Source organism: Apus apus, chromosome Z (assembly GCF_020740795.1).
Source record: "Apus apus isolate bApuApu2 chromosome Z, bApuApu2.pri.cur, whole genome shotgun sequence".
Classification (NCBI taxonomy): domain Eukaryota; kingdom Metazoa; phylum Chordata; class Aves; order Apodiformes; family Apodidae; genus Apus; species Apus apus.
In genome coordinates, this window is record NC_067312.1 from 53,032,035 (window position 1) to 53,054,422 (window position 22,388).

A 22,388-nucleotide genomic window follows, 5' to 3' on the forward strand; every position below is an offset into this window, starting at 1 on the left:
CAACTTCAGTGTATTATCTCAAGTAGGCATTTCTATTAATGTGACTGAAAATTCCCCTCACACCCTTGATCTGCTCAGGCATTAAAATAAATCTCAAAGATGTTGAAGGAAAAAAGCTCTTGAAATTACAAAGAGGGCAAGCACCACAAGAGACCAATTTTTTGAGGGCAAAACATATTCAGTTCATCAATCAAAACTTCCTGTAAGAGACCTTTTTCCCCCCTAACAGGTCACCAAAGTAAAATATAATTAGAATTTGTCTTCCAGAATGGTGCAGTTGGCCCCTGTGCAACATCACCAGGTAAGACTGAAAGTAACATAAACAGGTCATTTAAGTACCTTTCTATCTGCAGATCCAGAAAGAGATGAGGGCAACTGTGTTTTTCCTCTCTGTAGCAAAGCCATTTTGTTTCCTAACCAGCAGTTACATGCCACTCACTTGTCACAGCCTTTGCCATTCTGTGCAGTGGAGTAACACTGTGGGACATGCTTGTGTTTTGAGTGAAAAGGCTGATTATGACAATGCAGCGACACACCACCATTGGTTCAGTTGACTCCTTACTCCTTACATTCTTTGGGCAAAATGGGACAATAACTTCCAGCCTGACAGTATTTCAGTTAGTTTCTCTGCTTTTATTAACAAGCATATAATATTAATTGGCAAAACACTGGATACAAGCTTCACTATCATAAAATCAAAACATTAAGCAATAATCCCAAAAGGCTTATTCCGACAAAACTAGCCACCAATAGTACAAAAATTACACAGCAACACAAAGCATAAAAATTGTAAACTTTCAAATGAAGCTAAGCCAAAAATATGGTTTTACACTGTGACAGTTTCAGAATTTTTGTTACGCCACATACAAGGATAAAGGCTTAGTGGTTGCACTGGCTTATTGTCCCTTAACCATAAAATAACTTTGTTGCAGAAGGAAAGAACAAATTCTTGTCTTGTTCAGATAAGTCACTTGAATTCAAGATTCCATTAAACCAATGCTCTGTGTTTGAAGTAATAAAAAATAAAAATACTGGAACATCAGTACTCAAAACCCAGGGCTCCCTCCTCAGCCACATCTAGCAATTCACATGAATGATCCAGCTGGTTACTAATAATCTGGATGGTTCCACAGAAAAGTTACCAGTATAAGTATTCATAGAATTGGACATTTTGTTCCTACCCTATGACTAGGATCTGGAGAGGTCATTGCGGCTTCAACAGATTTCCCAGAATCCCCAAGGATGATCAAACATGGATCAAATAGCAGGACCAGAGCTTTAAAGCAGAGACTGAAGCACTGTTTCATGTTCCTTAATGTTGTTCTCTCTGCAACCTTTTACTGCAAGAACTGATCTCAAGACCTTAGTTAATTGAAAGTTATGTAGATATTCTACTGTATGGGACAATTTTTTGCCCTGTTATAAACTTTAGGCAGTCTAACTGAAGTGTGGGTTGCATTCACATTTCCATTGAAACATCCAAACTGAAGTAATTACCTGAGGAAATACAGAAACTTGATTTTTCTGTACAGTCAAGCCTTCGGTACAAAATGCATTTTAAGTACTTACTAAGATTCATCTCTCTAATGTACAGACTGATTGGCTTCTTCCTATTATATTTAGCTAAATGGTAAGATGTGTAATGCTTTAAAATAGGCTAGCTGTATGGTTATATTTATCATTCACTCAGTCTCCCAGGAGTAATTATGTTGTTAAAAAGACAATAAGAGCCAGATAAGCTTTCAAAGGCTCATAGCCTATTGGAAAAAAAATAGCACCATCATAGTTGTTGTCTGATATTTTTATGGTTCCATATCCCCAGAGGTGACAGTGTTGTGTATACTATTGCACAACTAATAAAAGTAAATATTCCTAAGTTTGATGGTACACAAATATACCAGACATAACAATGGCACAAAACATTTTCAGACAGGCTGCAAGTCTTGCTGATTGCTTCCACAATTCACATTAAGGTTTCTTGCAAGATCATTTATTTTAAAATATTGCTGACAGATAGTTCTTGCACTTACACAAATTTAAATCCCACACTTCACTCTTAAAATAAAAAAGGAACAAATCAAAAAACAACCTCCCCAAATAATATCCCCAAATAAACACCCATTTGAACAAGTGAGAAAAGCCATCTACATTACTTTAAAATTTAATGGTAAGTAGATGCTACATTTACAGTTTAAACATATGCCTAATAAATGCATGTTTCAAACCTATTGCACAAAAGCATAAGTAATGCTCTTTATCCATACAAAACAAAAACATACAAATAAAAGCTACTCAAACTCAATGTAAAAGGAAGAAGCTTGTAAAAACATCTTACAATTTCATTTTATATGCCCGTAAATAAAGCTGGACCACTGAAACCAAAAATACTTGGATGGTAAAATAAGACAGAAGGCTTAAAATAGAATAAATAATTTTATAAAGTTAAAATTTAAAACCCCAAATCTTATTTAAATTCAATATTATATATTCTATCTGAATTATCTATTTTTATTGAAACTATATTTAATGAGACTCTGAGCCTGGGTGATTAGTCAGTCTCACAGCTGCTGAGGATAATGCGACAAGATACCTCCTTACTGCAATTATTTACCAGCGTAAGCAATTGTGAAAACTACTTCACAGTAATAGCATCTTCATGAAAGCCAAAATAAACTAACATAATCTCACTAGAACTAAGAGATATCTACACTGAGTACAACATTTAGTCCAACTTTGAACAGAAGCAGGGCTATTCTACCCAATATAATCTTGACATAAATTAACTGTTTTTTAAGCTTCACAGAAGTGAAACAAGGCTCTGATCCAAAGGGGACCTCCCTCTGACCTCAGTTCAATTGCATTGTAGTTTTTTTAGTAAAGCTAAAGGAAATAAACATATGGTCCAGACACAGCCACATCCCTCCTGAGGGTAAGAGTTTCTGTAGTGAAGATGTTGTTACATGTAATTTAGAAAAATAACTGGGTGGGTTTGTATTTGGTGAGGTCTGTTGTTTTTTGTTTTTTTTTTTCTTTTAACTGGTGAGGTTTTATCAGATTAAATACATTGCAAAAGCAGTTACACACAATTATGAACATAAAAAACCAGCAGTAAGCATTAATACTGGCTTGAATTTATGTATCCATATAAGTATAAAGAGTTTTCAACATGATAGCACCATAACAAATTCAAGTGATTCTAATGACGGTTATAAACTTATAAATATATGTTCTGTAGTGTAGATTGCTAGAGTAAGAGATAGATTTGAAAGGCTTTTGAATTTCATGTTTGTGAATAATTTCTCAGTTGCACAAGTACATAGGAAAATACTGAAATCCCAACGTACTGTAACAGTACTGCATCAGTATCTAGTAATACAAAACGTTTCTGCAGTACACACATTCTGAGGTAGACAGGTCTCACATATATATATTTGTTTTTATGTGTGTATATAAATATATGCTGATTAAGGTGGTTAATCAGAATGCTCTCAGGCAGCTTTAATTTTACGTCTACATCAGGTACAGACAGTGTCTGCACAGTGAGGATGCACAGAGGGTGGACACCTGCAGCCCTGTTCATACTCTTTAAGTGCTTCACTGGCTAGAGCCAGTCTCTTACTTACACTAGGGCAGTAAAAACCACAAAAACAGCTCCAGAGAGGCCCAGTATGTCAGTCTGTGTACACATCTATATCACTGAGGTTGACTGCTTCATTGTAAGTTTATACAAATGGTAGACCCACTATCTCATTTGTCCTCTTCTGCCAGTTCAAGTAATGTTAAAGACAGAAAAAAAGCTAAAATACATATATCTTAGTCCACAAACAGTAAGACAAAACCAGAGCCAAGGACAATCCCATTGCTCATATGCATGTGCACACATACACCCCACAAACAAACCCAGCCACCCAGTCCAGATGTGGTGTTTTGCCTGACCCAACCATTCAAATGCCTCTACCCTATACCCCCACCTGCAAGGACAATAAGACTTTTTGGCCTCTGTGGCTCTTCTTTCCATCTCCACAGATCAGCAGGCTCCTTTTCATTCTCTGCTGACATACTTTTTAATTTCCTTGCCATTCACATCTGTGACTGTAATTAAAAATGAGGAACCTTTTTTTTAAAAGGTAAGAACAAGTTGGAGCATCCCTTTTGCAGAAGCAGAGCTGAGAAAGGAGGACTGAAGATTCCAAAAACGAAATTATGGGACATGTGCTAAGGAATGTGGTGCTTTGAAAACTCAGACGAAGAGGATTTAAAATGCTTGGATGAACCTCTTGCAGCATCTGCTTCCTGTTAGCAAGTAACAAGTAACATTTCCTAGCAGAAGAGGGTAAGGAGCACAGCTAGAATGAGCAGGGCAGTAACAGGCAAACTTGTTTTCTTACCCAAACCAGTTTACCAAAAATTAACAGGGTTTAATAATAGTTATAGCAACTAGCATTTTGAGCTCACTGGGAAACTCTTCCAAAAATTAGAACATTAACTATTTCTAGCTGCCAATAATATGACATAGGTTGTTTTCAGTGACTTTGACACCTGTTTCAGACAAATACTCTCACAATCATACATATATGCTGTACAGTATACAGCTTGCAGAAATCACGTTCAAGTACTGTTTTAAAAAAGCCAGCTGTTAAAAAACGCCTTACAAACAGTGCAGTAAACCCTGCTAAGTGCTATTGAGGGTGAATTTTATAACATACATAGCTCTATGTGTGTACACATGTACACACACACATATACATGCATGTGTATTACTTTGCATTCATTTGGGCTGCCACAAGCAAAAATTATCAGTTAAGGCCAGAAGGTGTCAATATAATCTTGTCCAAACCCCTCCCCCCAGCAAGACAGCTAGGAATTATGCTAAAGAAAATTATATGGTTTCATAAGAAAACAAGTAAAGGAAATATAAAGCTGCTCATAATGATCTGGGGAATTTTTAATCAGTGAAGTGAAAACTGTGCTGTATCACTCAAAGTTGCCCAAGATTCAGTGTTTCAATAGCTGGTAAGGGCAAATTCTCTCCAAATTAAAAACTGATTTCTGCAAGCCACAGCTACATAAGAAATGTTTATTTTTTAAAAAAGTTCACAAATCTAGCACTTTTGAGTATTTGTCATTATGTGGTGTAATTTATGCCACAGCAAAATATCAGGGCACATTAAAATAAACTGAAATTATTTCTATCTTACCAAATCAACATGCATAGGGGAGTATAAAAACTTTACTAAAACACAAAGTCAGGGAAAGCAATAACTGGGCAAAAATGATGAACTTACTGGTTTCCCAGATTTTCAAAAGTTTTCAATGCAGCATAATAAATTATCACCAGTCACTACATCATCAGGTATGTTAAATGCTCTACAGAACAACTTGAATAAAGCCAATGCAATCAGGCATACTATATAAGACAGTAACACTTTGCAAAAATATAGTTTTTAAAGATTCAGAATGTGAAAAGTAAATAAATGCAACTTGGTGTAAAAAGCAACATTTTAAAATCACCCCACAACTTTCTAAATTATTCCTGTATAACTGTAAGAGATAAAATTGGGCTGAGCTACATAGAACTGTGAAGTGTTTTCAGTATCTGTAAACTTAGTGCTGGTAGTGTCATGTTGAGTTGCAACTTCTTTCTTCCATACAAAAAAAGTATAAATATTTTCTGTCCAGCAATCTAGGTAACACATCCCTAGAACAAATATTCAGAAGTATAGTCTGCTATGAAAGCACTAGAGTCTTCCAAAATTATTCAGCTGGTTTGTGTCATGTGATTAGTGATGCACTAAGAAGGTGCCAGATGATAGTCTCTGCAAAAAACTCTGTCCAAAAGGACAGTAAAGTACTCTTACAGCAAGTCCATTTTGGGTCTGTAATGTAGCAGTAGAGGTGCTTTCTGCAAGACAGAAATATCAGGTAAGTTAAGAAACAAAACTGAAACTACCTATTCAGTAAGCAAAACTTTTTGTTCCCTAAACAAAAGCTTAAATGAGCTATCACAGTAGCTATCTGACTCATCAAATTTTCACCAAGACAAAGGCAAGATGCAACTTTATATGTGGAGCTCAAACCTGAGATCAAGAATCCTCTCCCTTTTGTGTAAGGAGCTGATCACCTTAAATCAGTTCTACCAGGTCTGTTTAACTTGGAAACTCCTAGTAAGGGAGACATGCAGATACCTAAAAAGCAGCATAAGAGAACATGGCACTTCATATTTAACAGCTCTCATTTGATTCCTCTTCTATGAATGTATCCATTGCTTCTCTTATGAACAGGTAAACTAACATCCACAACATCCTTCACCAAGGAGTTCTGTGTCTAATGTAAAGAACAGCTCCCTCTTGGTTGTTTTGTGCCCCCACCCCCAAATCCCTAACATTTGCTTTGTATCCTTTTATATTTACCTACATTGAAGTTAAGGTGCACATTAATCATCTGTCACTCAGAACTGTAAAGGTTTGCTTCAGTCCTTTGTCATCAATCTCTCTTCACTATCCTGAATAACCACAATTTTGTCAGTGCACTGTTAACCGCACTACTGAAATTCTTTTCCAGGTCATTCAGGTACATCACACAAAACAGATTACAGTGGGATTCCACTCGTGAACTCTGCACTTCAAAGACTGACCAGTGACTTCCATCCTGCGAGTCTTAAGCACGTCAATTATTTTTCTACACAAAGACAGAAAAAGCCTTCTTACTCCCACCTACACTTCTTCTAGGTAGGTATCTGAAGCCACTCAGGGATTCTACCTCAGCGCATACCATTGTGGCTTGTTCATTATGAATACTAACTCCTAGTTCAACCTTTCCAAAGACACATATGCTGACTGCACAGGTGTCACTTGCCTCTTCAGTGGTCAATTTTGCAATTAATTCTTACACCCATTTCATGGGAATTGTAATTATTGATGTGATAATCAATACTAAGAATGAATGCCCCATTGTTTATTATTCAGTTTCAAGGTAGTTGTTTAAAGAAATCACAATAATCAAGTCAAAGGTGTACTTAAACATTTTTAACCAGCCTTGTTTATGCTGCAAGAAGCTTCCTTAACTAAGGCAGACAAGCATTGCAATTACTGCCTCTCCTTTAGAAGTAAAACAGCCTTCTTGAGCTACAGAAGATAATTATGTTGAAAATTTCTGTCTTTTATGCATCACAATCAATCTCCTCACTTATGTGAATTAAAACCAGTTTTACCTGAATAAGCTAAAAATACTTTCTTGGGGTTTCTACTTCCTTGGCTAGATGTGATAACAATTTGACAGTTGGTTAAGTGTTCCCTTTTGCCTTGCAATTTAATACTTAACTCCCTTTTTTTCCCCCTGGAAAAAAAAATAATACTTGGTGTTTAAGGATGCTGTATTAGGTACTTGTTAAACTATCTTTTTATTGAATTTGCAGTTAGTACGGTGTAGTTTCAAATTATGCATTTTTTTACAAGTATTTTATTTGGTCACTTCATTATTTACGTAGAATCACTGTGCCATACCTTGAATCTCCATCTAGTAACAACTACAAACTTGAGTGTGTGGTCCTTGCCAAGAATCTCTTCATTGCATAATATGTCCAGCTGACAAAACAAAGACAACAGTTAATTTGTTGGGACACAGTACATTAATATATTTCATGAGTACATGAGTATATTTCAGATAATACTACAAATGTTTGACAGGATTAGTTTTTTCTCTGAAGACACTGGAACAATTCATTCAGTAGCTCTACAGACAAAAATAGCACCAGGAATGAAAAATGAGTGTTTTTCCTCAACATCAAGTGCTAAAAGACCATACATGTGCCTACCTAGGAAATCCTGTGTGAACTGGACTTAACTGATTTAGCTTCCTGAGCAGCACTAGTGCCCTTTCCTGAAAACTTTACATGCTTTCAAAAAGGCCCAATGAAATTATCAATGAGACACCATTCACAAATCTCAAGGACAGAAGTTATTTAACATAGCATGATTTTCTTTTTTTCCACCAGCTAGGTGGCATTCTGCCACAAGGATACATTTTTTAAAAAACAAACAACCATATAAACAAACAAACAAACAAACAAACCCCCAACAAAACAAAACTGTCTGCCACCTCCCTAAACCACTACATTTTTGGTTTATTTGCAGATACTCAATAGCTATTTTTACTTTTCTATCTGTGTTGAAAAATCATGGTATTAGAAACAGTGATGATATAAGCATTTAAAAATTTAGCAACATACCAGCTGAAATGCAATAGCTGAACTACAAGGAACATGCATGAAAAAGTAACCTCCACCACAGTGGCTTACTTATCAAACCAGAAAGACCTGAATGTCCATGCAGTCCATTTACACAGCTTATCTAATTGCCAGTAACTCAAACCTGCAATAGTCTATAAAGCAAACAACCAAATGCCCACAAGCTGAAATTATCCTTCTACTATGTACCCATTCCTTGGTACTGGTACACTGACTAAACCACAATTTATATAATCTTTAAGAAGGAAGGGAGGGATGGCAAAGGAATAAATGGTATTCCTGAAAGTTTGTTCCTTCGGTAAAAGCCATGCAGGTTGTTAAATCACAGACCGGCAAAGTGGAATGGAGTACTTATACACACATGCACAAATATCCCCTTTTGAACAGTGACAGCAGATACGTTGCTGCTGGGCTACAGCCAAGAGTGAACCACTTCCAAAACAGTTTTTTCTCAGGAAGACAGCAGAGTTTGGGGACATACTCCAACCATAAGACAGAGTGGTGGTTTGAAGCGTATGGAAGCTAGGAAGGAAGAGTGACACTGATGCAAATTGGCTGTTGAGAAGTCTGAGCAAAAAGGTGTTGACACACTGGACTGAAAAGCACATTATTTGATTTGAATGAAAAGTCTTAATGAAATTCAGTGAATTGGTGATACAGTGCAGGGTTGGAAGATGGCAAGCTGAAAATCAACTGAGATGTCTAAAGACTGTGTCCAGGACCCAGCAAAACAGTAAACAGGGGCTGCACTCATATGCTCACCACTGTTAATTTTGCATCTGAACTAGGAGAAGTGCAAAGAATTGCCTTTTGTTCTGTACCTTTCACCATAAATCCTTCCCATGATTCCAAGTATTCCCTGCAAAGCAAGGGAAAAGTAGGTATCTAATAATACACTGCTTGTAGTAGTAGGCAGCAGCTTCAGGTTGAGCTTCACTGAGAGCATAGAAAGGAACAATACTTGTGCTGCTTTATCTTAAGCTGGGCTTCACTATTTTTGAAGTGTCTGATATGCCCACCCTGGCACAAAGTGTAAAATCTCTCTGAAAGACGGGTTATACCCGACTACAAACTGTCAAACAGGACACCTTGCCAGAGTCCGTTTCAATACAGGTGGAAGCACATAACCAAGCCTTTTAGCTCAACTACTGTTACATGGAGGTGAAAAGATGCACTGCCAACTAAGCAGCAAGTCCTGTGTAGACCCAAGAAAGGCCAAGAAAATGGCTTGTAACATGGATTGAAGAAATGGTGCATGGTTCTGTTTTCAATTTGTTTTAAAAATTAAAATGTTACCTCATTAAAAGAAGAAAGGTTAAGTTTTTTGGCAATGAACTTCTTTAGATGCAAGACTGTTGCTTGTGCTGAGCAGCGAATCCATTTTCGTTTCAATCCACGCAATTTGCTGCTGTTGCACTCCAAGCAGATGCTTACCTTCAGGAAAAAGTGAACAGTCAGGGTTGGCTGGAACAATATTCTGGAGTCTTCATCATGTATTCCATATGCAATTTTTATTAATACAAAAAGTGAAAGAGTACAGTACTAGTAATTCTTAATGTGAAATGCCTGTAGTCCTATTAAATAAAAAGTTTTCTAACACCTTGTCAGTATAGTGATAAGCACTCCTCCAAACAAAACTGATCTAGACAGAAGAGTTGAAGAAATAATTTTTTAAATGTTGGAGCAAGTTTGCTCATGTCCAAATTCATGGGCTGCCAGTAATGCAAATTTTTTAAACTCTAAAGATTATTCCCCCAAAAGGTCTCTCTAATTTCTATGCTTCAATTCTCACTTCTTTTCTCATCCAGATATTAATTACTTACTCTAAGCTCTTTGTGATGATTTACTTTATGCATTAAGAGGATCTAGGACTAGGTACAACCCCTCTGAAAGTTCCCTTACATTGTAATTGAAAAGAACATAATCCATAAGTTTAATTTACTCTGGACACACATAACAGGAAAACATAAAAGGGATAGCTTCTTTAACCCAAAAAGAGATTTCACTTTTAAACATGCTTTGTGTTTAATATTTAATAGTGAACTTCCCAGATTTTTTATTATTTTTATGGTATAAGACAAACTGTCTTAGTATTAGAGTTTAAAACAAAATAAACCTAAGTTAGTAAAGTGCAAAAGGTTTTACTCACAGTTACTGATATACATTCAGCTCAATGTAGCATCATACCAAGACACACTCCTTCAGATGGGGGGGGGAGGGGCAAAAAAACTGAATTTGTTTGAAGGCAAATAAATACTTCAGAAACCCAGAAACAGTCAGAGCTACCAAATTTTAATGAAAATGTATTTAACATTTTCTCAATTCCTGCCAAAGCCCCAAAATGAAACTTATCCTTACACAAAGCACTGGGCAACACAGCATCTGGTTTCTATGAGAGGACAGAAGAAGTGGCTTGAAACAGTTATTCTTCTCTGTTAGCATTCCAAAGCACTAAAACTAAAATACAAGATAGAACTAAAACATGCCCTATAAACTCACCTGTTCATCACTTCGATGGTAATCATTATCTTCTTCCTGTTTTTCCTCAGAAGTTTCTTTGTTTGAATTTTCATCTGTTTTAGTTTCACCTTAGATATGAAACCAGACAAATGGGATAACATTCAGCAGCAGCTTGTAGTGCTTATACATTTAAAACAGCACAGCTCAGGACTGCAATACAGAATAAACTTGGCTTTTCCCAAATGGTGCTTATCTGCTTAGGCAACACGAAGGAGAGGAATACATGCAAAGTACAACCTTCAGTTCAACTTCTAACAGTCCAGATGCTTGGTATTTTCAGAGTCCCCATGCAGGCACTACTACGGAGACCTCCTTCACCAAGAGTAATATGCTATGACCAGCTTAAAAAAAAAAAAGCCATAACAGAGTCTGTGCACAAATAAGGAGAAAAGGAAAAATCCTGCACTCGCTGTATTGTGCAGTTTATGAAATGCCTGTGACTATAATAAACCAACTGAGCACATATCTCCAACAGGTCTGTTCATCAATTTACTAGCCATCATCCACCCAAGACAGAAAAAATAGAAGACCATTTACCATTTCGATGGGAATCTAGGTGCTGTTTTGTAGAACATGTCTCCCCTTTGATGTCCCCTGGAACTTCCATGCCCAGTTTGTGATAAAACTCCCTTTGTTTTTTCATTTCCGCTGTTTAAAATTGTAAATATTAATGCCTGTAATAAAGTTCTAATGCAATATTTATGAAGTTATTCCAAATCCCTTTCCTCTTAAGTGAAAAAGGCTTGCCAAGAAGAAGTGGTATTGTCAGTACTTACTACTCTTCTATCTTTGGTATTGTATCAATTCATGCTCGTCTTTTCCAAAGCAGAATACTACTAAGTCAACTGTACAGCTACTATCACAGCACTCTCATGAGAATGAGATAGTATTCAAAACATTATACCTTATTTTGAATCCCTTGCACAGTATTGCAGTCAAAGCATTGGTTTTAACTTTGTATTTATTGTTTTGACCTTCAATATGTTAGAAATAAATTTTAAATAATCCTTATTCATGTCTGAGAGTTCTGGTTTTGCAGCTTAAATGTATTAAAACACTCAATTTAAAAGGAAGATGTAACATACACTACGACAAAAACTACTGAGCAGTTACTATAAAGCATTTCTTTAGTCGAATAGGCTCAGTTTCAAAGAGGATTATGAAAACAGAAACTGAAAGCTACCTGCTAAGGAAGAGTCACACACTAATAGAAACTTCACTGAAACTAAAAGCTGTTCTGCATTACGTTCTACCTCTGAGAATTCTAGAAAGATGACACAACAGGTTTAAATACAAAATTTAATAAGAACAAACAAGAATTAGTGTGCTCATATTCAAAAGCTGTACTACTGTTCTGCTTTACATAATGTTTTTCCAATAAATATCCCACCTCTCCTCCCACAAACATCCCCTGCCAGTTACTACTAGTACAGGTATGAAAATAATCAACAAAAATTACACAAATGAAGGAGTGTGGTTTTCCACTGCATTTTGCCTTTGTTAATCCTGCCTGCATTTTCATCACCTGCCTTTTTTTTTTTTTTTTTTTACTGTTAAAATATGTGCAAAACAGCCTCTAAAAAAGTCCATACTACAACTTACCTTCTTGGAGGCCTGGTACAAGTTTGTAAACAATATCTTGCATTGTTCGGTCATGACTACCGAGGGAAAAAAAAAAAAAGTTTAAGTCAACTATTTATCTTAAAAATGTTTCAGTACGAAATTGATGTAAAATCTCTCCATTCACTCAAGAAGAATTTCAATTCTCAAATCAGTAATTACATCAAACAACAGAAGACAGTAACATGAAGCAAATTATTAAGAAGAACAAGCTAAAACAGAAACCTGAAGTTTGAGAAAGAATTATGTTGGACATGGTGAGTATGATACTTTGTAGAAGTGTAACTTATACAAATGTTTCATTTATGTAATTTTTAGCATATAAAATGAGACACCACTAAACCCCACCAAAACTTGCACAGAATTTAAACAGTAAAGTGCATACTATTTTTTATTTTAAAGCTGGAAGATGCTAACAGATACTAAAGAGCTTCAAATTAATAAAAAAGTTTGACCCTGTATCTCCTCAGTCACCTTCAACCTTCTTTGTGAATGGTTAACATTCTGATAAGCAAGTAAGAAAATTTAGGAAAAATCTGTGCTGTGTTAGAACCTGAAACAGTCTAGAGTAAAGCTAGCTGCACTTTTGCTTTCATACATACCCAATATACTGTAATGGGTGGCTCTGATGTATAACAATTCTACAGGTTGGACAGGTGTTGTTTTCCTCCAAATATTTCACTAGGCAGCTCCTACAGACTGATAACAAGAGCATCATCATAAAAAAGAAATAGAAGAAGCATAAAAAGAAGTTTTTATACAGTCACAGAACTGTTTCTTTCTGAAATTTACAAAAAGTTTGTTTTTTGCATCATGTTAGCATCATGTCTAATCACACAGAACACAGTTTCCAATATTTTTCATTAATGTTCTTGATACAGGAAAGAGATGCACTAGAATTAAGGCATCTGTACCCAGCCATCGTCTTCCAAGAAAAGCATACAACATAGCCCCTCTCTGGAATTTACTAGAACAGCAGTTTCTAGCAGGTCAACATCATGCTGCTTGCACCATTTAGCTTGTAGAGATATTACAGGAACTGTACACCATTAAGATTTGCTTTAAACATGTGCTTTAACTACTTTCGGAAGTGTATTATAGCAACAAACCCAACACAAACTCATTATTACAAAGTTGGATACTTTTTAAAAGAACAGAAAACTTCCAAAGAGTGGATAGCCAGGTGCTATTTTAATTCTAAATTTCACAGATCACACAACAGTTTAACTGCCACTAGAAAAAAAAATACAAAACGTTACATGTGCATAGACCTTAAGTATTTGTAAAATGTCCCAGTAGAAGTTGCTAGAGCAGCAGTTCATTATAAAGCTGCATGCCTTCGGAACTGTTTCCATATGCACAGACACAATCATGTGCATCTCATTCAAAGTAAACTATTTACACTCCCACTGTCCCCCCACCCCAAAAAAAAACCCACCAGTACTCATGTGCTGCCACATGATACCCTGATTCACTTGAGTTGTAATTAAAAAATGTAGGAGGAAAAAAAAAACAACAAATGGACAGGGGGATCGCTCTTCCTTAAACAGTAGCAGTTCATTTAATCCTGGTGTTACTGCACTCATCACATAAAATGAAAGCATTTCTGTAACTATAGTGCCATCTACCTCTCAGACAAGATGATAGTAAAATTAAATGAACATCTGTTAATAACAAAAAATTATCCTGCAGCAAATTATGTGTAGCAAATCTGTGTTCTGCATTGCATTTAAATACTTAGGATGACAGTACTGCTGCTGGTAGAGGTTATGGTTAGACCGAGCCTCATAACTTCCCACACTAAGCACAGACTGCACATAGCAGTCTGCTCCAGTGGAATGCAGATCCATTTGCAAAAGTGAAGCCAAACCCCAGTTTTACCAAGTCAACGAAAGCAGAGCCTGACAGTGGAAGGAGGGACAGGTATCTTGGGAAGAGCATAGGGATGCTGTCTGGATATGTAGTGATAGGGTCCAGAACATGAAGGCATGACTGGAGCTGAACTTGGCAAGGGATGCAAAGAGTAATAAGGGCTGATACAGGTATATCAACCAGAAAAGGAAGGTAAAAAAAGTGTATACCTCTTTACCACCCCCAATGAACACGACTGACAAACTGATAACAAGATGATGAGAAGGCAGAGGTACTCAGTAACTTTTTTGCCTCTGTTTTCACTGGCAATCTCTCTTTCTACACTTCTCAAGGTGATGAACCTGAAGGCAGGGACTGAGGGAGCAAAGTCCTTCCCTCAGTAAGAGAGGATCAGGTTCATGAGCACTTGAGGAACCTGAACATAAGTAAGTCTATGAGACCTGACAAGACGCATCGCAGAGTCCTGAGGAAATTTGCTCATGTAATTCCCAAGCCACTCTCCATGACAGACACTGCAGTCATGCTAACTGGAAAAAGGGAAACATACTCATTGTTAAAAATGGTTGAAAAAGAGGATCTGGGAACTACCAACCTGCCACCTCTGTGCCTTGGAAGTTTGTGGACCAGATCCTCCTAGAAGCTATGTAAGACACATGGAGGACAGGGAGGTGATTTGAGACAGCCAGCTTCACCAAGGGCAATTCTTGCCTGATCAATCTAGTGGCTTTCTATGATGGAGTGACTACCATCACTGATAAGCTACTGATGTTATCTACCAGCACTTCTGTAAGACCTTTGATGTGGTCCCCCAAAAAATCCTTCTAAATTGAAGAGGTATGGATGTGATGGACAGCCTATTCAGTGGATAAGGAACTGGCTGGCTGGTCACAGCCAGAAAGCAGTGGTCAATGGCTCAATGTCAGGATGGAGATCAGAGACAAGTGATGAACCTCAGAGGTCCAGCACTGTTTAATACCTTCATCAATGACATAGACAGTGGGATCAAGTGCACCCTCAGCAAGTTTGCAGATGACATCATGCCCACTGGTGCAGCTACACATCTGAGGGACTGAGTATCATCCAGAAGGTTATGGATAAGCTCAAGAAGTTGCCTAGGTGAACCTCAGAAAGTTCATCCAAGGTCCTGCACGTGGGTTAGGGCAATACCCAGAATTGATACAGGCTGGGGGCTGAAGAGATTGAGAGCAGCCCTGAGAAGAGGGACTTGGAAGCAATGGTAGATGGACATCAGCTGGATTGTGCACTTGTAGCCCAGAAAGCCAACCATATTCTCTGTTACTTAAAAAGAAGTGTGACCAGCAGGTCAAGGGAGGTGATTCTGCACGTTTGCTCTGTTTTTGTGAGACACCACCTGGAGTATTTAATTCAGCTCTGGAGTCCTCAGTTTAGGGAAGATATGGACCTTTTTGAGTGGGTCTAGAGGAGGGCCGCAAAAACAATGAGAAGGATGGAACAACTCTCTCTCAGGACAGTCTGAGAGACTTGTGGTTTTTTACCCTGAAGAAGACAAGGCTCTGGGAAGACCTTACTGTAGTCTTCCAATACTTAAAGGGGAATTATGAGAAAAACGGGGACAGACATTTTAGTAGGGCTTGTTATGACAGGACAAGGGATAATGATTTTAAATTACAAGAGGGTGGATTCATTCCAGATATAAGGAAGAAGTTTTTTTACAATGAGGGTAGTGAAACACTGGATAAGGTTGCCCAGAGAGTTTGAAGATGTTCCATCCCCGCAAGCAGGTTGGACTGGGTTCTGAATGACATGAACTGGTTAAAGATGTCTCTCCTCACTGCAGGGGGTTGGACTTGATGATCTTTAAAGATCCCTTCCGATGCAAACCATTCTATGACACCTTCTAAAACAACCATTTCAGTACATCTTCCAGTTTGGACTAAGTATACACTATATACTTCAAAACAGAAATCTTAACAAGTTGGCTCGGGTTCTGGCAGGTTCATTAGTATAAGCACAACATCTCAATAAATGCAAATAGATAGCTTTTGGAAGGTGCTGCAGGCTCCTAGATTGCTTCTTTTTTCACAGGGTCAAGTTGGGATTAATATACTCTCCTGAAACTGGAAGTCCTAGGAGTATGGGACGGCGAATATGGCATATGTTCTAGGATCTGAAAACTGGTAAGAGTTCCTTCATAACCTGGGCTTTCCAAAGTCTCTGGTTTCCATCTATCCAGATAATTGGGCACTGATTGTAGGCCTGAACTGAGCTGTATGTTTTTCAGGTAGTTTTACATTATACCTAAAAACATCAGAAAATTTCTATTAGAAAAGGAACAAGCAAGGTGAGTCCTCTCCCTTCTTTCTTAACAGTTTCATTCCCCTTGACTTTTTTCATTTCTACATCAAGTTCAAGAATCACAACTAGTGTTTCATCATCCTCATGAAAGCACAAAATAACACTTTTCGTAACAGATGAGGCTTTCCATTTAACAACATTTGAGAACAGCTTTCACATGTAAACACTAATCAAGGCCAAACTACAAATGCAAAAGTTTAACAAGATCTGTCTATACCTACTAACCTAGAATTCCAATTAAGAAACAGATGGAAACTAGGAAGGACTTAACACTGAGCTACTACTAATTAAGTTCTTATCATAGAAGATTTATAGGCCTGCCTGTCACCAGCAAACTAAAGATAGAGCAGAGAAAAAAGCAGGAAAGGGAACAAAAAGCCACTTGTTTTCCCCTGAATTCTGTTTCACAAAAGCAGTTGGCCCTGCCCCTCCAAAGGGTTGGCTTTGGTCTTCCAAATTATTCTCACCCAAGGAATCCAGGAACTACATTCACTACTGAAGAGTTTCAGATTGTCTGAAGGACAGGAAATTAAAGAAAAATGAAAAAGATAATAACACTGTGCAGCTCTGAGTAGAAACAGGGAAAAAAAAATATCATTGTGGTGTAATTTAGCAGAGAATTCACTATCTCAACAGACAGGGCACTTGCCGGGTAGATTTTGCAAAGATATTTTTCAGGGATATATATTACTAGCAGTAACAGAGAATACAAATGATGCCAATGTGTATAAAGTTTCTTAAGAAGATGGAACTGTATGCTTGTTCTCAGAAAACTGTAATGCTACAGGACACATATTGAAGTAGTATACTGAAAACAGAAACAGCCAAAATAAGTGAAACAAAAGCCACAAGAAAAGAAAATGGGGGGGGGAAGGCAGAAGTTAGCAAGGACGACACCCTGCCTTTTTAAGCAAGCACTGAAGCACTGTAACCCTGTGGATTAATAAAAAAAAATTCTTCATAAGCAAATGTAAGAAATATGTAGACAACATCAGGTAAGGGGGCTTTGTGGGTTTTTCTGTTTCTGGTTTTGCTTTTTTAATTTTATTTTTTTTTTAAAGAGCCATGACAAATTACTCTCTGGCTCTACATCAGCCATGTTAACATGTTATAATACTGATTTTTTATGAAATCTTGTTAATAGCACAAGTAAAGATCTTGGGGCAAAACTAAGTAGAAGGCTAGCTTCTCTTAACTCCAAAAAGAACACTATGGAAATTCAGATTTGAAACAGATGCAGAAGGGACATGAGGAAAACCCAACTGACATGGAAGCACGACAAGAACAACAAACTCATTAAGCTGATGAGCAGAACTTCTAGATGAAATACAAGAAAAACCATCTCTGGCAAATAATGAACAGTGTATTTCCCCTTTATAAGACATTTTAGTGAAGAGCAAGTCCACTGAAACTGTTACTTTGTAAAGATTAAGCCACTGCCAAGAAATAACTCCCTCCAAAGAAAGTTAGGGATTGGGGGTCATTAAGCTAATCAAACAAATACTAGCTTTATCAGAAAAAGATGTTTGAAGTTGCATGGCAAATACTACTTAGGTACACATAAACAAAACAGATTACCAGCTCTAGATGAATAAAATGGCAGGGATTCTGAAGACACAGCTAGAAAAAATACTTCTGGCAAAATCTTGTAATGTAAGGTCTAATGCCATCAATACGACTGCTACTAAGGATATTTAATGTCACTACAATATCCTTTCTGGACTGAAGGCTGATTCCTCCCAGCTGATACCTACCTTGGAAAAGGAAACTGTATATTAGAACAGATTCAAGACAGAAAAGTTTTGGAGTTACCAATCCGGAAAATAAGGATGCTTCTCCTCATTCATAGGAATCATAGGAATCTTCCTGGATGTTTAGTTCAAATTGTGCTACTATGAAATTTCCATCAGAATATTGCAAAACCTAGCACTCCAATATCCCACAATGTCAACAATAAAGATGCTGGGATGGACTTAGACCTTCAGTTTCTTGCAGCCTATGGCTTTGCAAGGTACTAAGGCATACTATACCAATGTGAAACTAGAAATTAATTAAGTAACATAATGACAAACAGCTACCTCATTAAAACATTTTTGAAGAAAAGCTTATTCTACAGCACAATGCAATACACTTATTAAGGGATAAACTATGGCTGCTTTTTGCAGAGGAACAGGAGAGCAAGAGAGATCTGGAAGGCTCCAGGTGGAAAACATATCCTATGTCAACTTTTGCAGAAAAGAGAGGCAGGCATTCCACATTCCTTTAACAGGAAGGCAGACTGCATTCTTGAATGCACATGTTATCACTAATTGCATAAGGCTTCAAGTTTGTGCAGTACAGCTCCAACGTTCTCTTAATTTGCTTTGCTAAAAAAGCAAATAATCTGTTAAAAAAAACTGTCTAGTAAAGCACTTGTTATTTTTGCTGATGTACAATAATTTTTTTTAATATCAATGAAAAACCATTAAATATGTTGCGCAGCAATAAAAAAAACACAACAATTTCTTTAACTCAATTATACTTCTACTTACAAGTATGCAAGCATTCTGTAACAGTAGTGGCATCAATCAGGTATCCATTGCACAGGCGACAGGTTATATGGGCATTAATGTCCCAAAGCTTAATCTTTCTCGTTAGCATCTTTGGTGTCTGCAGAAAAGACATACAATAAAGTAACACAGCTGTAGTAATCAGGTAGAAATCATTTGGGAATAAGTTACTAACTAGTAATTTTGAAGCTGTGTTTCAATAATGGAGCTGAAAAGTAAACCTTTTCCAACTCCATTTTATTTAAATTCCAGTTAAAGAACTAAATGCAAACTAATATAGTTTCACCAGCAGAGCTGTAATTTGTTGTACTAAAAAAAGTGACCTAAAAAGTTTTTCTTTCTTCAGAGCAAGCAATGGCATAACTATCACTAGAAATAAGAAATATCTGAAATGATAAATCAAACAGCTCATTTAAATTTTTGCAGCAACCCCAACTGCTTTTAGAGAAAATACTAGACAAAGCCCATGACAGAACAAACTGTTATTTTTCAAATACATTGATCAGAAAATTGTACTGTTACCATAAGTTGATATCATTACAGTTAATTAGAAGAGCAGGCTAAACCAGCTTACAACAACATTTGGTTCCTTCACTGCAGAAATCACCAAACTAGAGGCTTCCATTAAAGTGACTTTACTGTCCTTGGCTCACAAATACTAGTTTTCACCTAGCTTAGTTTGGAATACATTTCAGAATTTGAATGCTGACACCTATCCCCCAAATTTCACATAGAAATATCATAACAAGGATATCTGATCTTTAATTTAATTTGTCATATTCTTCTTCTGTGTTTAATTAAGTGGTACTAAGCAAAAAGAACAAGGTAAACTTTCACACTGAAAAAGTACTTTACATTCCATTACAATATGTGGAAAAGCGTATCCAACACCCACTCATTAAAATCTGCATTATCCTACATAAAAATGGCTAGGAAGACTTCCAGTTCTTATTGCTAAGAATTAAGTGACATGAAAATCTAACTTATCTTATGGTATTTGAAATTTCTTACTTAAGCTAGTGACAGAAGAATGAAAGCACAACCTGGCTTTCCGGTACACAAGATAGGTCAAACTCTCTGCTAGGAATCTGAATTACTTTTCTAAATAATATTTTATAGATTTATTTCTAACCAACTGAAAACCAGCCACATACTAAACCTCTGGAAGTTAGAGCAAGAGGTCTCCAGTTGAAGAAGCTCCTGCATGAAGTATATGGCACAGTGGAAGAGGGATTCAACAACTCTTTAAGAGCAGTTCAGGAGATGGCTTAAAACCATCAGTTACACAGAAAGTTAGCACACTGGGCATCTTAATTCATCACAGAGAAAACAGAAATTAAGTTACAATACCACTCTAGTTACTTGCCTAAGCAGGAATTAAAAAAATATATACATAAAAAAATATGGTGTCCAGGATCACCACAGACTGAATCCAAGCACTAATGAGGCAGAAGAGCCAAATATATCACAGTGAAAACTGAAGAAGAAAAATTAATTATTTTCTAGAAAAAGTATGACAGTTTTCCCCAGTACAGTAGAGACAAGAACTGGCACCAGAAAAAAAACAACCTGCAATAAAAGAACAGTTCAGAGAGGGTATAATATTATGAGAACAATGAGTGAAGCATACAATGAAGAAGGTAAAAATACTACAAAATGTTTATTAATAAAACCCAGAAACAAAATAATGCACTTTTTGGCAACAGAAAAATACATGTACTCTAGAATACTCAGAGTAAGTCAGTCCCATCAACTTCATGAAAATTCTACACACCTTGCAATAATGACACAAACCCCTCTGATTAGACATTTAAAGAACAGAAACTGTAAGCTATTGGAAGAAGCAGAACAGGAACAAATTTTTCCAGGGCAATAGACACCTCAGTTTCAAAAACATGACAAAACCTAGAGTAGGAGATTTCTCCAGAAGGTCTGGCCCACACTGCTATCTTGCAGCTGCTAAAATAAAGAGAATGATCTCTTCTACACATATGCAGAGGCCTACACATGGTAGCTTCGACACAGCTTAAATCTCCCATGTAAGAAATGAATTAATAATAGCAATAAACTAAAACAAAAAAAATTCCACATTTATCACCTGTTATGTATCACTTCAGAGGACAAAAAAATAACAATTGCAAATTTCAACATTGATTATTTTTATCGCTATTTATTTATCTGAAGAGGATACACAGTCACATCACAAACTACGAGGCTAAGCTACCATTCACCATATATGGGAAAGAAACGTTCCATGTGGGTAGATGGCTAATACAAGAATGTAGAAGACATCCTATCTGGAATATATTAACAACTAGCAACTCAGAAGGGATACTAGTCTATTTGAAATACACGTTCTTTTAGAAAGGAGTCCAAACATTCTCATGTTCCTACAGCCTACTGTCAAAAAAAGTCAAGTCACTTTCATCATGTAAGACAGCCAAGTTCTTACCAACCTACAAAAAGAACCTGTACCAAACATGCTTCTCAACTAACCATAGACACACTAAAGTACGCTGCTACAGGAGAAAAAAAGGTATTTTAGATGTAAGTTTACAAGCAAAGAGAAAGTACAAAATTTTTCCAATACATTAATGCTGACCTCTATTTCTGTGTCACTTTAAATCCATCTTAATTACTATAAAGACTATCCATTATTTCAATATTATGAGTACAGTAATAAATTAAAGATCACTCTATTAAAAATTTAAGATTTTACACCACTCAGCTTGGAAAATTCAGTTGAAATATTATTTGTTTATCAACCAAACAACTGAAAACTTAGGTAATTTTTTTAACTGCTGGGCACTCCCATGAAAGCAAGGTGACATCTATCTTGATAAATTCTCAGCATCCTTTGGAAGTCTCAGCATCTGTTTTTGCTATTCAGATAGCACTCTCAAAGATCTACTTTTACAATATCAACATGTAGTAACATCAAGGAAGGAGGAAAAGCATGTTTACCAGCTGCTGGATGTCTATGAACAATTCTGAATGAAGTTACATCCCTCTATTTAGACTACTTAGTGACAATCTCTGCACACACAATTAATCTATGTTAATAATAGCACATAGTAACATACTACACAATATTCAAAACCTGAAGTTCGACTACGAACCACCAAGCTAAGTCAGCTTGCTTTAAGCAACCTATTGCCTAATTTCTAGGCAAATCCAGGTTTCCCTTTAATACCCGCCCTTTGAAAAAGGGAATGAGATTTTCCCAAATCTGAACTCCAGGTGGT

The 22,388-nt window shown here is 36.7% G+C and overlaps 1 protein-coding gene across 7 annotated transcripts in view; it reads right to left on the reverse strand.

Moving 5' to 3' along the window:
- The window catches only part of PCGF3 (polycomb group ring finger 3), a 109,893-nt gene that overhangs the window by 56,680 nt on the left and 30,825 nt on the right, over nucleotides 1-22,388 (reverse strand). For 4 of the 7 annotated variants that reach the window (XM_051642770.1, XM_051642772.1, XM_051642773.1 and 1 more), the window contains 8 exons: nucleotides 19,126-19,243; nucleotides 12,988-13,084; nucleotides 12,368-12,423; nucleotides 11,303-11,413; nucleotides 10,745-10,833; nucleotides 9,542-9,679; nucleotides 7,503-7,583; nucleotides 613-5,902 (listed from right to left, as the gene is read on the reverse strand). In XM_051642770.1, the coding sequence (XP_051498730.1) occupies nucleotides 5,855-5,902; nucleotides 7,503-7,583; nucleotides 9,542-9,679; nucleotides 10,745-10,833; nucleotides 11,303-11,413; nucleotides 12,368-12,423; nucleotides 12,988-13,084; nucleotides 19,126-19,234 (729 nt within the window). In that variant the 5' untranslated portion in view covers nucleotides 19,235-19,243 and the 3' untranslated portion in view covers nucleotides 613-5,854. Of the gene's footprint in view, nucleotides 1-612; nucleotides 5,903-7,502; nucleotides 7,584-9,541; nucleotides 9,680-10,744; nucleotides 10,834-11,302; nucleotides 11,414-12,367; nucleotides 12,424-12,987; nucleotides 13,085-19,125; nucleotides 19,259-22,388 lie in introns of those variants that run through there. The other 3 variants (XM_051642768.1, XR_007891829.1, XM_051642774.1) reach the window with 3 other exon arrangements.